Below are 12,817 nucleotides of genomic sequence, written 5' to 3' on the forward strand. Positions count from 1 at the left end.
TCCAGGTGCATCCTCGCTACGGACATGGCTCGACACAACGAAATTCTAAACCAGTTTAAGAGTCTCCTGCCTGCATTTGACTTCAGCAACAAGGACCACAAAGATGTCGTAAGTGCTCGCAATGTGTCACCACACATGACAACAAAACCCCAAAATGGTGGCACTTCATCTTTCCCTTAATAACGGCATCCACTCATTTACCAGTGGTACAAATTTACTGGGGCGGGACGGTGGCACCGTGGGTAGTGCTGTTGCCTCACAGTTAGGAGACCTGGGTTCACTTCCCTGCGTGAAGTTTGCATGTTCTCCCTGTGTTTGCGTGGGTTTCCTCCCACAGTCCAAAGACATGCAGGTTAGGTGTATTGGCGATCCGAAATTGTGCTTGGTGTGTTTGTGGGCTGGCGCCCTGCCCGGGGTTTGTTTTCTGCCTTGCATCCTGTGTTGGCTGGGATTGGCTCCAGCAGACCCCCATGACCCTGTGTTAGGATATAGCGTGTTGGATAATGAATGGATGGACAAATTTACTGCCCTATGGTTAGTTTGATTGATCAGATCCTTTTTACATACTGTATACTGTAACTGAATGTTGGCAAGATTCCAATCCTCTAAACCATTTTAGTATCTCCTTAATAGTCTGCATACCAACTGGTATTATGATTGCTGATATTTGTCATTTGTTTGCGCACATTCTAGCGATTGTTCTGAACTATCATGCTATATATCTGCTATGGCGTTTTGAAGCACAGAGGCCCGGCGTCTGTTTGCATCCCACCAAAGCTGAATATTTTTTTAAACTTTTACTGTGATGCCATTTTGTTTTCATCCCTGGCATCACCACTTAAGAATCTGAATTTTCGATTTGTGTTTTGGGCTTTGACAAAAGATTCCTTGTTTTGACCTTGGTCCAGTTCCTGTCTACTGCATCTTCTGCTTATTTTTAACTTCTGTCATTGGTCTCTCTCTTTAGACAGAACACTGAGAGGCACTGAATCCAGCAAGGGGCGCTAGCTCCCTGGTTGGGATAAGTTCTTTTTGTAATTGCGGCGTGTTACATAACCCGAAACTATGGTAGATGTAATATTAAAAGGCGATACCCCTCCCTTAGTGATACGGCAATAAGAAATCACATAGGAGAAATAACTTTGCTTTCTTTAATGACGGTTTACATGGCATAACAGACGAGGAAGCCATGACAAGACCTTGTGTAGAGGCTGCCATTTTTGTTGCTGCGTTGGAAGGATTTTCCGGATCGGATGACGGAATCTCTCATCTGTTCCGTCGGCTTCAAAGGTGTGCCGGTCAATGTTCCAAGGTTTTATACCCTTTCTCCATGTGCAGGTCCCCACTTTGGTGAATCATGTTATTCCAAACAAGGCAAAGAAGATCCAATGTCACACAGAAATGCCCATTTCGCAGTTGTCCCTGTCTTGTCTTCTAATGCTTGCCTAGCAGTCCTAAATGATGAAGGTTACAATATGCAGGCTTTCGAGGCGACTCCGGACCCTTCTTCAGGCGAGATGGAACCATGTAATTGCTTTGGATTTGTAATTGTTTTGTAATTGACGTCACTGCTTTGTAATTGTAATTATTTGCAATTGTAATTGCTTGGGGCAGCACGGTGGCGCAGTGGGTAGCGCTGCTGCCTCGCAGTTGGGAGACCTGGGGACCCGGGTTCGCTTCCCGGGTCCTCCCTGCGTGGAGTTTGCATGTTCTCCCCGTGTCTGCGTGGGTTTCCTCCGGGCGCTCCGGTTTCCTCCCACTGTCCAAAGACATGCAGGTTAGGTGGATTGGCGATTCTAAATTGGCCCTAGTGTGTGCTTGGTGTGTGGGTGTGTTTGTGTGTGTCCTGCGGTGGGTTGGCACCCTGCCCAGGATTGTTTCCTGCCTTGTGCCCTGTGTTGGCTGGGATTGGCTCCAGCAGACCCCCGTGACCCTGTGTTCGGATTCAGCGGGTTGGAAAATGGATGGATGAATGGATGTAATTGCTTGTAATTGATGTCATTGATTCCATCTGGCCTGAAGAAGGGGCCTGAGTCGCCTTGAAAGCCTGCATATTGTAACCTTTTTAGGTAGCCAGTAAAAGGGGTCATTTTGCTTGGCTTCTCACTCCATGAAATAAATGAAGCAAAAGGTAATAAATAAATAAATAAATAAATAAAAGAGCCAATCAAACGAGCCACAAAAGGAGGGTCCAGCCAAGGAGGGCAACATGTGGAACAGAACTCAGGCTTGGAGGGTCACACAGATTAGTGAGGGGCAAAAGTTCCCCCTGTTTTGACATGGCTGCACTTTTTTTTTGCCTTTTCTATTGTATTTTGGTGAGTTTTTTTCTGGCTCACAATAAGTTTTGAATCATGTATACTTTTATTTTAACAGCTTTATCATTTTTTTTGTGTATTTCTTTATTCTGCTCCATTTTCTTTATCTCAGGCACGGTCATTGTGTGAGTCGTTGCTGCCGAGTTTCTAAGCAAATGCACCGGATACATTTCATCAGTGAGATCATCAGCAAGACGGGGTACAAGTCCCATGATGTACTTCTTCGTTATCTGTATTTCCGGAATGAAAGCAAAGAGGATGGCGTGTTATTCTTTAGATTGTGTTCTTGACAAACAAAATATTGATTACGATTTAAAGTGCTGATTTTTGGCTTGATGGCTGTGTGTTTGACTTGCCGGTTTACAAATCTTTGCCTTTTCTCTGGTTGATGTCTTATCTTTTGGTCACATTCTAAATTATTTTCTGCCTCACTCGTTCTGGCAGAACACAAACAATAAAAAGAATGTGAGCCCGAGATAAATAAGGGAGTGGGGGGGGTAACACATTAAAATATTAAAACATTACATTAAAATATAAAAGCTGAACCCAACCAGGGACACTGCAGAAATTCAAAGATCCCACCTGAAGGCCTGCAGAAGTGTCACATTCAGTCCACACTTTACAAGAAGAAATTCAGTCAGTTAGTCAGACATCGTCCAACCCGCTATATCCTAACTACAGGGTCACGGGGGTCTGCTGGAGCCAATCCCAGCCAACACAGGGCGCAAGGCAGGAACAAACCCTGGGCAGGGCGCCAGCCCACCGCAGGGCACACACACACACACACTAGGGATAATTTATGATCGCCAATGCACCTAACCTGCATGTCTTTGGACTGTGGGAGGAAACCCACGCAGACACGGGGAGAACATGCAAACTCCACGCTGGGAGGACCTGGGACACGAACCCAGATGGGTCTCCTAACTGCGAGGCAGCAGCGCTACCCACTGCACCACCGTGCCACCCACAAGAGGAAATTGTTTTGCTAAAATTTGTCAGATGTCGGTGGGTCATTATGGATGGTCTACCAACTGGCTATGTCCTGTATTGAATTTCACAGCTGATGATGACAATGATAAAAGTGAGTGACATCTCCAATGAGGCCCGGCCCATGGATGTTGCTGAACCTTGGCTCGACTGTCTACTCCAGGAGTTTTTTAACCAGGTGAGTGACGTCTCGTCTACAAACATCACATGTTGCCAGGCCTAAGGCAGGGTAGGATGGTCAGATTTGGGAGAGAAAGAGAAGGTGGGACAATCTGCCATCCACTTTCTCGATCAGGCACCTGCATTTGAATGAAGGAGCAAGAAGAAAACTAGAGGAGTGAAAGTTACGAGGGAAGACTCTGAGATGCCTTGGCGGGTGCACTTGGTTGAACGTGTGTAGATTCTTAACTGGGTAATGCCAGATCATTTTGTAATGTCAGGGCCGTCTTAACAGCATTAAAGGCCCCTGGAGAAAGCAGTGCACTGGGGCCTCCACCTACACAAGCACTCATAGGAATAAAAATGTAAATGTTCGATAAAATTAAACCTATACTTGTTGTATTGGTACTTCCAACAAAATCACAAACGTTTAGAACAATAGACTGTGAGCCTTGAAAAACACAAACATTTCAACATATAAATGATACTCAATTGGTAAACCATACAGATGAAGATGGCGCAGTATGAAATTACGATGCACTGGTCTACAAAAATATATTTTTTGTTTGCTTCTGGGAACTTCAGAGCAGCTCTCTATTAAGTTTTTCACACTGATTTCATATATGAAGTCGGAATTAAGCTATAGCACGTCAGGTTTTTGAAATACACATCATTGTCGTTTTGACACTTCAATATAATTTATCAACACGATGTCTGGAGTTTGGACAAATTGTTTTGATGTGTTTATTCTGAAAACAGACCAGAAGACATTAAAGTATATTTATGTCAAGTTACATCAATATAAAAGTGAGGTCAGCCTGCCCAAAAATGTTGGAAGCCCTCACTTTTGCACTTGTACTGCACATCCATTTTTCTTTGCAAGAACCAACAGTAGTCACCCATCATGCTCGGAGTAAATTTTCCCCGATATCGGTTTCCATCACCTTTATATCTTGATGAAATCTCTCCTCATGCTCATCTCTGACATCGCCCAGATTTGGTGGAAAAAAGTTGAGATGAGAATATAAAAAATGACATCTTCAGTGACATTCGGGCTCCCGTAAACTGATACGCTTTCAGCAGGTTCTCCACAAGCTCACCATTGTTCTCTGCTCTGTGACTGTCAAGAAAATTCTGGACAACCCGCACGAACGAGGGTGCTGATTCAGTGGGCTTCAGTTTCCTTTTGAACTCCTCGTCAAGCATCAGTTCACAGATTTCAGGGCCAACAAAAACACCTTCCTTCATTTTGGATTCACTTTTCTCGAGACCAAACTTATCTCTTAAATGCTGAAACACGTTGCCTTTACTGTCCAGTCACCCTAGTTGTCCAAGACCTGGAACATCATAACTAAAAAATGGGACATGCTGGGCGAAAACAGTTTTCAGATTTGGAGTCAGCAAGTGAAATTTGTTAAAGTACAGGTGAAAGATTTGCTACAATAGAAACAGTCATAAGAAGCTTCTGCTGCGGGAGAGCAAATGATAGTAAGGAAAGAGAAGAAAAAATGGAGGAGCAGGACTTGAGCGGACAAAGAAATGGAGATGAAAAGGACTGTAGAGACAGAAACTGGACCACATGGGGGCAGAGAAGAGCAATTGTGGAGGAAGGTGCCTGGGATGCTGAAGGGGGCAGAGGTGATAAGGGGGGGCCAGGGTGTAAACTCATGAGAATAAGACTTGAATACTCTCTTAACTGATAAAATAAAAAATGTCCACTGCAAGATCATTCATCACCATCAGTCTGAGGACAGAAGTCGGAAATACATGGAAAAGTCAAAGAAATCAATGTAGCTCATTGTAACGTGGCTGTGGGTGGGTGGTCACTGCAGAAAAGGGCTAAATAAAAAGTGTATAGAAATGTGATTTAAACAGTATACGATAAAAATAGAAGACTCACACTACCATGCAGTCATAAACTGCCTTTCCGGAGGTTTCTTCCATTTATTTCCCTACAAGGGTTTTTTTGGGAGTTTTTTCTTGTCTTCTTAGAGACACGGTTTTCAAACTGTGGTACGCGTACCACTGGTGGTATTTCAAGTCATGCCAAGTGGTACTCGTGTGGTCCTTTATTTTCCACGAATCAATATTGCTAGAATGCCAATATGTTGCATATAATCATATATAGTATAAGTATACTACTGTAAATGCGTGGAAGACTCCAAGCCGGCTTTTATTAGCGCGGGCACCCATTTCCTTAATTAGTTTAATATCACTTTAACGTCATAATTATAGTCATTATAGTGATTATAGTGACTTTTTCTTCAAAACAACACGGGCGTAAATTAACGATTCATTGACAGTGGTACTTCAGTTTACTGGTCCTCGCGGAGTGGTACTTGTTCAAAAAAGTTTGAAAACCGTGGTCTTAGAGAGTCAAGGCTGGGAGGCTGTGAAGAGGCAGGGCCCGTTAAAGCCCATTGCGGCACCTCTTGTGTGATTTTGGGCTTTACAAAAATAAATTGTATTGTGTAAAGTGCTTAGTTTCAGACATGTCCAATCATTTCTTTTCCAGAGTGATCTGGAGAAACTGGAAGGCCTTCCCGTGTCCCCCTTCATGGACAGAGATAAAGTGACTAAGCCATCTTCTCAAACTGGATTCATCCGCTTTGTACTGCTGCCTCTGTTTATTGAGCTTGCAAGCCTTTTTCCAGATCTTGAGGTAAGAAGACAGTCAATGTTGGGAGGTGGAATTGGGTGTGGTGAAAAAATGGGGCCCTTTACAGGTGTTCATGGACCATTTAGGAGAACTCAAAGTGGGAGGAAACAGTTTATTAGTCTCCTTAGAAAGTGTTAAGGGGTACAGACTAAGGGGGGGAGTGGAGCAGAAAGTGAAATGCACAGGGCATACTACAAGAGCTCTGAAATACAACAAAACCCAATATGTCAAAACCACAAGTGAGAACAACAACATTTATTTCTATAGCACGTTTTCATACAAATGATGGAGCTCAAACTGTTTTACAGGAAGAAAAAAATATATATACAGTGCATACAGAAAGTATGCCCAGTGCTTCATCACTTTTTCCACCTTTTGTTATCTTACAGCCTTATTCCAAAATGGATTAAATTCATTTTTTTCCTCAGAGTTCTACACACAACACCCCATAATGACAACGTGAAAAAAGTTTACTTGAGGTTTTTGCAAATTTATTAAAAATAAAAAAACTGAGAAATCCCATGTACATAAGTATTCACAGCCTTTGCCATGAAGCTCAAAATTGAGCTCAGGTGCCTGTTGTTTCCCCTGATCATCCTTGAGATGTTTCTGCAGCTTCATTGGAGTCCACCTGTGGTAAATTCAGTTGACTGGACATGATTTGGAAAGGCACACACCTGTCTATAGAAGGTCCCACAGTTGACAGTTCATGTCAGAGCACAAACCAAGCATGAAGTCAAAGGAATTGTCTGTAGACCTCCAAGACAGGATTGTCTCGAGGCACAAATCTGGGGAAGGTTACAGAAAAATTTCTGCTGCTTTGAAGGTCCCAGTGAGCACAGTGGCCTCCATCATCCGTAAGTGGAAGAAGTTTGAAACCACCAGGACTCTTCCTAGAGCTGGCCGGCCATCTAAACTGAGCAATCGGGGGAGAAGGGTCTTAGTCAGGGAGGTGACCAAGAACCTGATGGTCACTCTGTCAGAGCTCCAGAGGTCCTCTGTGGAGAGAGGAGAACCTTCTAGAAGGACAACCATCTCTGCAGCAATCCACCAATCAGGCCTGTATGGTAGAGTGGCCAGACGGAAGCAACTGCTTAGTAAAAGGCACATGGCAGTCTGCCTGGGGTTTGCCAAAAGGTACCTGAAGGACTCTCAGACCATGAGAAAGAAAATTCTCTGGTCTGATGAGACAAAGATTGAACTCTTTGGTGTGAATGCCAGGTGTCACGTTTGGAGGAAACCAGGCACCGCTCATCACCAGGCCAATACCATCCCTACAGTGAAGCATGGTGGTGGCAGCATCATGCTGTGGGGACTGGGAGACTAGTCAGGATAAAGAGAAAGATGACTGCAGCAATGTACAGAGACATCCTGGATGAAAACCTGCTCCAGAGCGCTCTTGACCTCAGACTGGGGCGACGGTTCATCTTTCAGCAGGACAACGACCCTAAGCACACAGCCAAGATATCAAAGGAGTGGCTTCAGGACAACTCTGTGAATGTCCTTGAGTGGCCCAGCCAAAGCCCAGACTTGAATCTGATTGAACATCTCTGGAGAGATCTTAAAATGGCTGTGCACCAACGCTTCCCATCCAACCTGATGGAGCTTGAGAGGTGCTGCAAAGAGGAATGGGTGAAACTGGCCAAGGATAGGTGTGCCAAGCTTGTGGCATCATATTCAACAAGACTTGAGGCTGGAATTGCTGCCAGTGGCGTAGCGTAGTGGGGGCGGCAGGGGCGGCCCGTCCCGGGCGGCACTTTTAGGGGGCGGCAAAATTTCACAATAAATAATAATAATATCTTGTAAAAATTTGAACCATACCTAAATAAGGGGGCGGCGGAATTTTCCTCCGCCCCGGGCGGCTGACACCCACTCTGCGCTATTGATTGCTGCCAAAGGTGCATCGACAAAGTATTGAGCAAAGGCTGTGAATACTTATGGACATGGGATGTCTCAGTTTTTTTATTTTTAATAAATTTACAAAAACCTCAAGTAAACTTTTTTCATGTTGTCATTATGGGGTGTTGTGTGTAGAATTCTGAGGAAAAAAATGAATTTAATCCATTTTGGAATAAGGCTGTAACATAACAAAAGGTGGAAAAAGTGATGAAGCGCTGGGAATACTTTCCGGATGCACTGTATATAAAAATAAAATTAGGCAATACTAATTAACATAGAATAAAAGTAATGTCTGATGGCCAAGGAGGACAGAAAAAAGAAAAAAAACACCCAGACAAAATCTTCAGGGGTTGCAGGTCACGAGTCTACCCAGGCCCCACTAGGCATTCGGGAGAAAGCTAAAACGTAGTCACTGTTCCAACCTAGTGGTTCTTTAACAAACAGAGTCTCAAAAATGGCCAATAGAGGGAGGAAAACTGTCAGACCCCAGCTGGTAATTGAAAGGGCAAACATGGAATCTTTATAAATTAAATTACTTAGATTGCACAAGAGCACAAAAGACACAGAAGGCAATGCCCACAAAATAGGAAATTCAAATAACAATCATAGTCCCAATATGAGATTTGAAAGGGAAAATCGAGACAATCTGCAATTAGCAAAAAACACAGGAGAACTCACCATCCACCTAACTCATTCAATGAACAGCAAGGGACTGTGGGTTTTGTTCATCCTTTATTGTGTGATGGGCCTCTTGGGTGACCACCCACAAAACTCAACAAACGGGGACGTGCGGTCAGGGCAGGCAGGTGAGGCAGACTCTCACCTGTCATTACGAAAAGTGAAAAAACTAAATTATGATAACATAAATGTATCCACTGGTCAGTGCTATTAATTTGTTTTCTGTATGATTCCAATAATTTTGATAATTTATATAGTCAAAATTGTTGAATTTGTGCATTTCCTGTTCAAGTATGGGATAGAAACACGAGGTGTGGCATCGACGAGCCTCACCTCACCTCGGACTGCGTTCTCCGTCACACACCGGGTTGATGGCTGCAATTGGCGCGTGCCTGTCGCTGTCTTTCAGCATGTCACCAATATAATGTTTGCAGACACGTTTATTATACACCCTGACTCTTCAAAGTCTGGCTAATATCTTTAATGAATGTGTGTCACATATTTAGTCTTGCTGATCAGACATAAAACCGCAGTGAGAAGGCACAGGATGAGGCAGACATTACCGTGCCACCCTGAAGGGGGCACATGTGAGCCCAACAGATGCTCGTTGCTGCTGTTCTTCTACGCAGAGACGGCGATAAGTTAGCGACATCAGAAAGTCAAGTGCACTGCAGCGGGCCGTTTATTTTTTTTTTTTTGTTCTGACTGACTGCCAAAATGGAAAATTAAGACTTTTAAAACTAAAGGAAAATAAGGAGGGACTTTTACAAGAACGTGACAGAGATTTTCGCACAGAAAGATAGGCACATGGACGTCATTTACAAATAAAGGTAAGACCATAAACGGTTTTCAATTTTATAAAAAATTGGATCAGATTAAAAAAAAAAAAACAACCCAATATTTAAAAACGAAATTTTGACCTTAGATAAAATATTCTTTTATATTTCTCGTTGTCCTTTTGTTGTTCCATCTGTATTAAAATTGATTAAAGCATCAGAATTAAAAGCTTTAAAAAAATAACTCTTTTTATTAACGTCCAAATTGAAACCCTTTTTTTTCTACACCACTCTATACTTTCATTTGTATTGAATGAGTTTGAATTGAGGAATCGCAACGGCAAATTTATAACACATGGAGCAAATGTGCTTTCTCCGCTCTCTCCGCTCACTGCGCTAAATGTCACGTTCTTTCTTAGCCAACCTACAGTAGTGTATGTGTGTGTGTGAAGGATTCTGATGAGATATGAAACATAACCAGTAGTCCATGTGCAGGCTGCCAGTTGAATAGTGAATAAGCGACTCTTTTGGGGTTCATATATTTGATATACTCTGAAGGAGTCACCAGCCATGAACCTCACCACACGTCACTGACCACAAACATAGCAAAAGGTACTTTGACAAAAAAACAATAAACTAAATGAACAACAGTATTAATGTGAATGAACGAGGAAACATTCTTTTAAAGACTTTCTGATATCCAACAAATACATTGGTACCTCTGGTCACGACCGTAATTCGTTTCAAAACTCTGGACGTGACCCGATTTGGTTGCGACCTGAACGTAATTTCCCCATAAAATAGTATGTAAATACAATTAATCTGTTCCAGACCGTAAAAACTTTATGTAAATATATATATATATTTTTAAGCACAAAAATAGTTAATTATACCATAGAATGCACAGTGTAATAATAAACTAAATGTAAAAACCTTGAACAACAGAGAAAACTAACATTGTAAGAGTTGGCGCTAGACCCTTATGAACCGCTCGCTGTAAACACTTTTTTTTATGAGTTTTAAGCACAGGAAAAAAAATTAAATGCCACTTCTCTTGCGAAACGTTTCAAACCATCTTCTACTGGCTTTAAATTCCTCACCTTCTCCACTCGAAGAAGGATTTTTTTTTCAGCAAATCGCCATGAATCTTCCTTGGCTCTCTTGCATATGATCACCTCGCTTACGCTATCCCCTGCAAGTTGCTTCTCGTTCAACCAGACCAGCAACAGTTTTTCCACCTCTTCCAGCACTGCGTGGTTAACACTGTAACTCCTTTTGCAACATCAGCTGCTTTGTTAGGCCCTTTATACACAAGCAAAGGAAAATGGGAAACGGAGAATGGCAAATCATTGGCGTGTACAAACGCGCGTAGGGAAACTGGCTGCCGTGTTTTTGTTCACCACCAGAGCGTGTGGTCGTGAACAGATGGAACATTTTGGCAGACTTTTTGATCATAACCCGATTTGTACGTGTTCGGAAACATTTGTGACCAGAGGTTCTACTGTACGACAATGAAGAAAATCAAAATGGCCACTACTTATACCATCACGATGATGACGATTACAAGCGCTTAAGCCAGCTTAACATTTTAGGGAGAAGCCATTTTGAACACAAGGCCTCAGCAAGGCTTGACCTCCTTCTGGCACATTGTGGCAGGAAACTCACATCAGTCAGTAGTCAACCCTACTTGAAACAACTGTCATTTCTCAGTATCCTTTATATTTAGAACTGTCTTCATTTTTCAATATTTTTAGGTTGGAATAACATATTTTAAACAGTGTTGTAATGTCTGCCATAAAAGACATGCTGGTGCCAAAGATAACTTTTTTGAGTTGTGGGCCGATTTAGTAAAACTAACTGGACCAGCAGAGTTCAAAGGCGACAGGGTCTTATTTCCACCTGTATTATTCCCCCAATAAAGAACGTTTCTCTTTTTCTGTATTCCACGACAAACTGTTACCAAATTGATCACTGACCGCTATCACTATCTTGATAGTCCACCAACCCTAACACATCTGGGTGAATATGATATTTTCTGAAAAGTGTTCCCAGCTTGCGGGCGGCACGGTGGCGCAGTGGTAGCGCTGCTGCCTCGTAGTTAGGAGACCTGGGTTCACTTCCCGGGTCCTCCCTGTGTGGAGTTTGCATGTTCTCCCCGTGTCTGCGTGGGTTTCCTCCCACAGTCCAAAGACATGCAGGTTAGGTGGATTGGTGATTCTAAATTGGTCCTAGTGTGTGCTGGGTGTGTTTGTGTGTGTCCTGCGGTGGGTTGGCACTCTGCCCGGGTTTGTTTCCTGCCTTGTGCCCTGTGTTGGCTGGGATTGGCTCCAGCAGACCCCTGTGTTTGGATTCAGTTTTTTGGAAAATGGATGGATGGATGTTCCCAGCTTAGGCGTGTAACGGTTAGAGTACTGAGCTCTGCGGTACACCATATTTAATTTCTAAATACAATCACCTCATACTATCAGCACATTTCTGTCTTACGTGGTGTCACATTTCTTACCTTTCTTTATCCTTTTTATTGTCCTCCAGCAACATATCATTGATCCTGTTCGGAAAGCCTTGGATTATTACACGGCGATGGAAAAAGCTTTGGAGAAGGAAAAGCAAAACAGAGTCCAGTGTGATAAAGCAGCAAAAGCGAAGGAGAACGACTCACTGAAATATAAGAATACGGCTGCACCTCAGCCAATGAGGTCTACCGGTGGTCACCCTATGAAGATGGGATCCTTGACCACTCCAAAGCTTTTGGGGCCTTCCTTGTGTGACCCGTTTAAGAAGTAAAAGGTGCCGTTTTGGGAAGCGGATTCAGCTGACTGTTGCTACTGGATAATAAATATCTGTCCATCTGTGTTCAGTGGGAAGGTCCAGGCTTGCAGAGAGGGAATAAAATCGACAAGATAGCAGACAGACTGAAGAAAAGCAATGCTGACGGCCCCGGCCCTCCTCTGTAGCTGAACAGTAACGACTCTGACCATGTACGACCGTATGAATGTAAATCAGAAATTGTACTGAAAAATTGGCAAAAATGACACGACAGTGAAGCAACATTAGAGTCAGGAAGTGACCACATGTGAATCACTTACACGTTTATCTTCATGGGCAGTGTTTCGTTCCCGATCTTTGTGGTGTCACGACCCAGTCATTCACATGCCTGTGTGTTTGCACTCCATTGGGAGAGCGGTGAGTCCCCCCTCCATGACTTTAGCGTGACTGTCAGAGCGGGTGGAGTGGAGAGGTCCACCATGGCGAATCGAGTGTGATTGTCAAAGCGTGGCACAAGCGATCACCAGAGCATCAGATCGTTAGATGATTCGAGCGCGATCAACAAATCTTTTCCT

The 12,817-nt window shown here is 43.2% G+C and overlaps 1 protein-coding gene across 1 annotated transcript in view; it reads left to right on the forward strand.

Annotated features, from left to right (window-relative positions):
- Positions 1–12,456, forward strand: part of si:dkey-219c10.4 (high affinity cGMP-specific 3',5'-cyclic phosphodiesterase 9A) — a 63,641-nt gene extending 51,185 nt beyond the window's left edge. Inside the window, exons 11-14 of the mRNA XM_028808308.2 lie at positions 6–108; positions 3,379–3,483; positions 5,980–6,126; positions 12,009–12,456. Coding sequence (XP_028664141.1) covers positions 6–108; positions 3,379–3,483; positions 5,980–6,126; positions 12,009–12,260 — 607 coding nt within the window. The 3' untranslated portion in view covers positions 12,261–12,456. The remainder of the gene's footprint in view (positions 1–5; positions 109–3,378; positions 3,484–5,979; positions 6,127–12,008) is intronic.
- Positions 12,457–12,817: the final 361 nt, after the last annotated feature.

Source organism: Erpetoichthys calabaricus, chromosome 8 (genome assembly GCF_900747795.2).
Source record: "Erpetoichthys calabaricus chromosome 8, fErpCal1.3, whole genome shotgun sequence".
Lineage (NCBI taxonomy): Eukaryota > Metazoa > Chordata > Cladistia > Polypteriformes > Polypteridae > Erpetoichthys > Erpetoichthys calabaricus.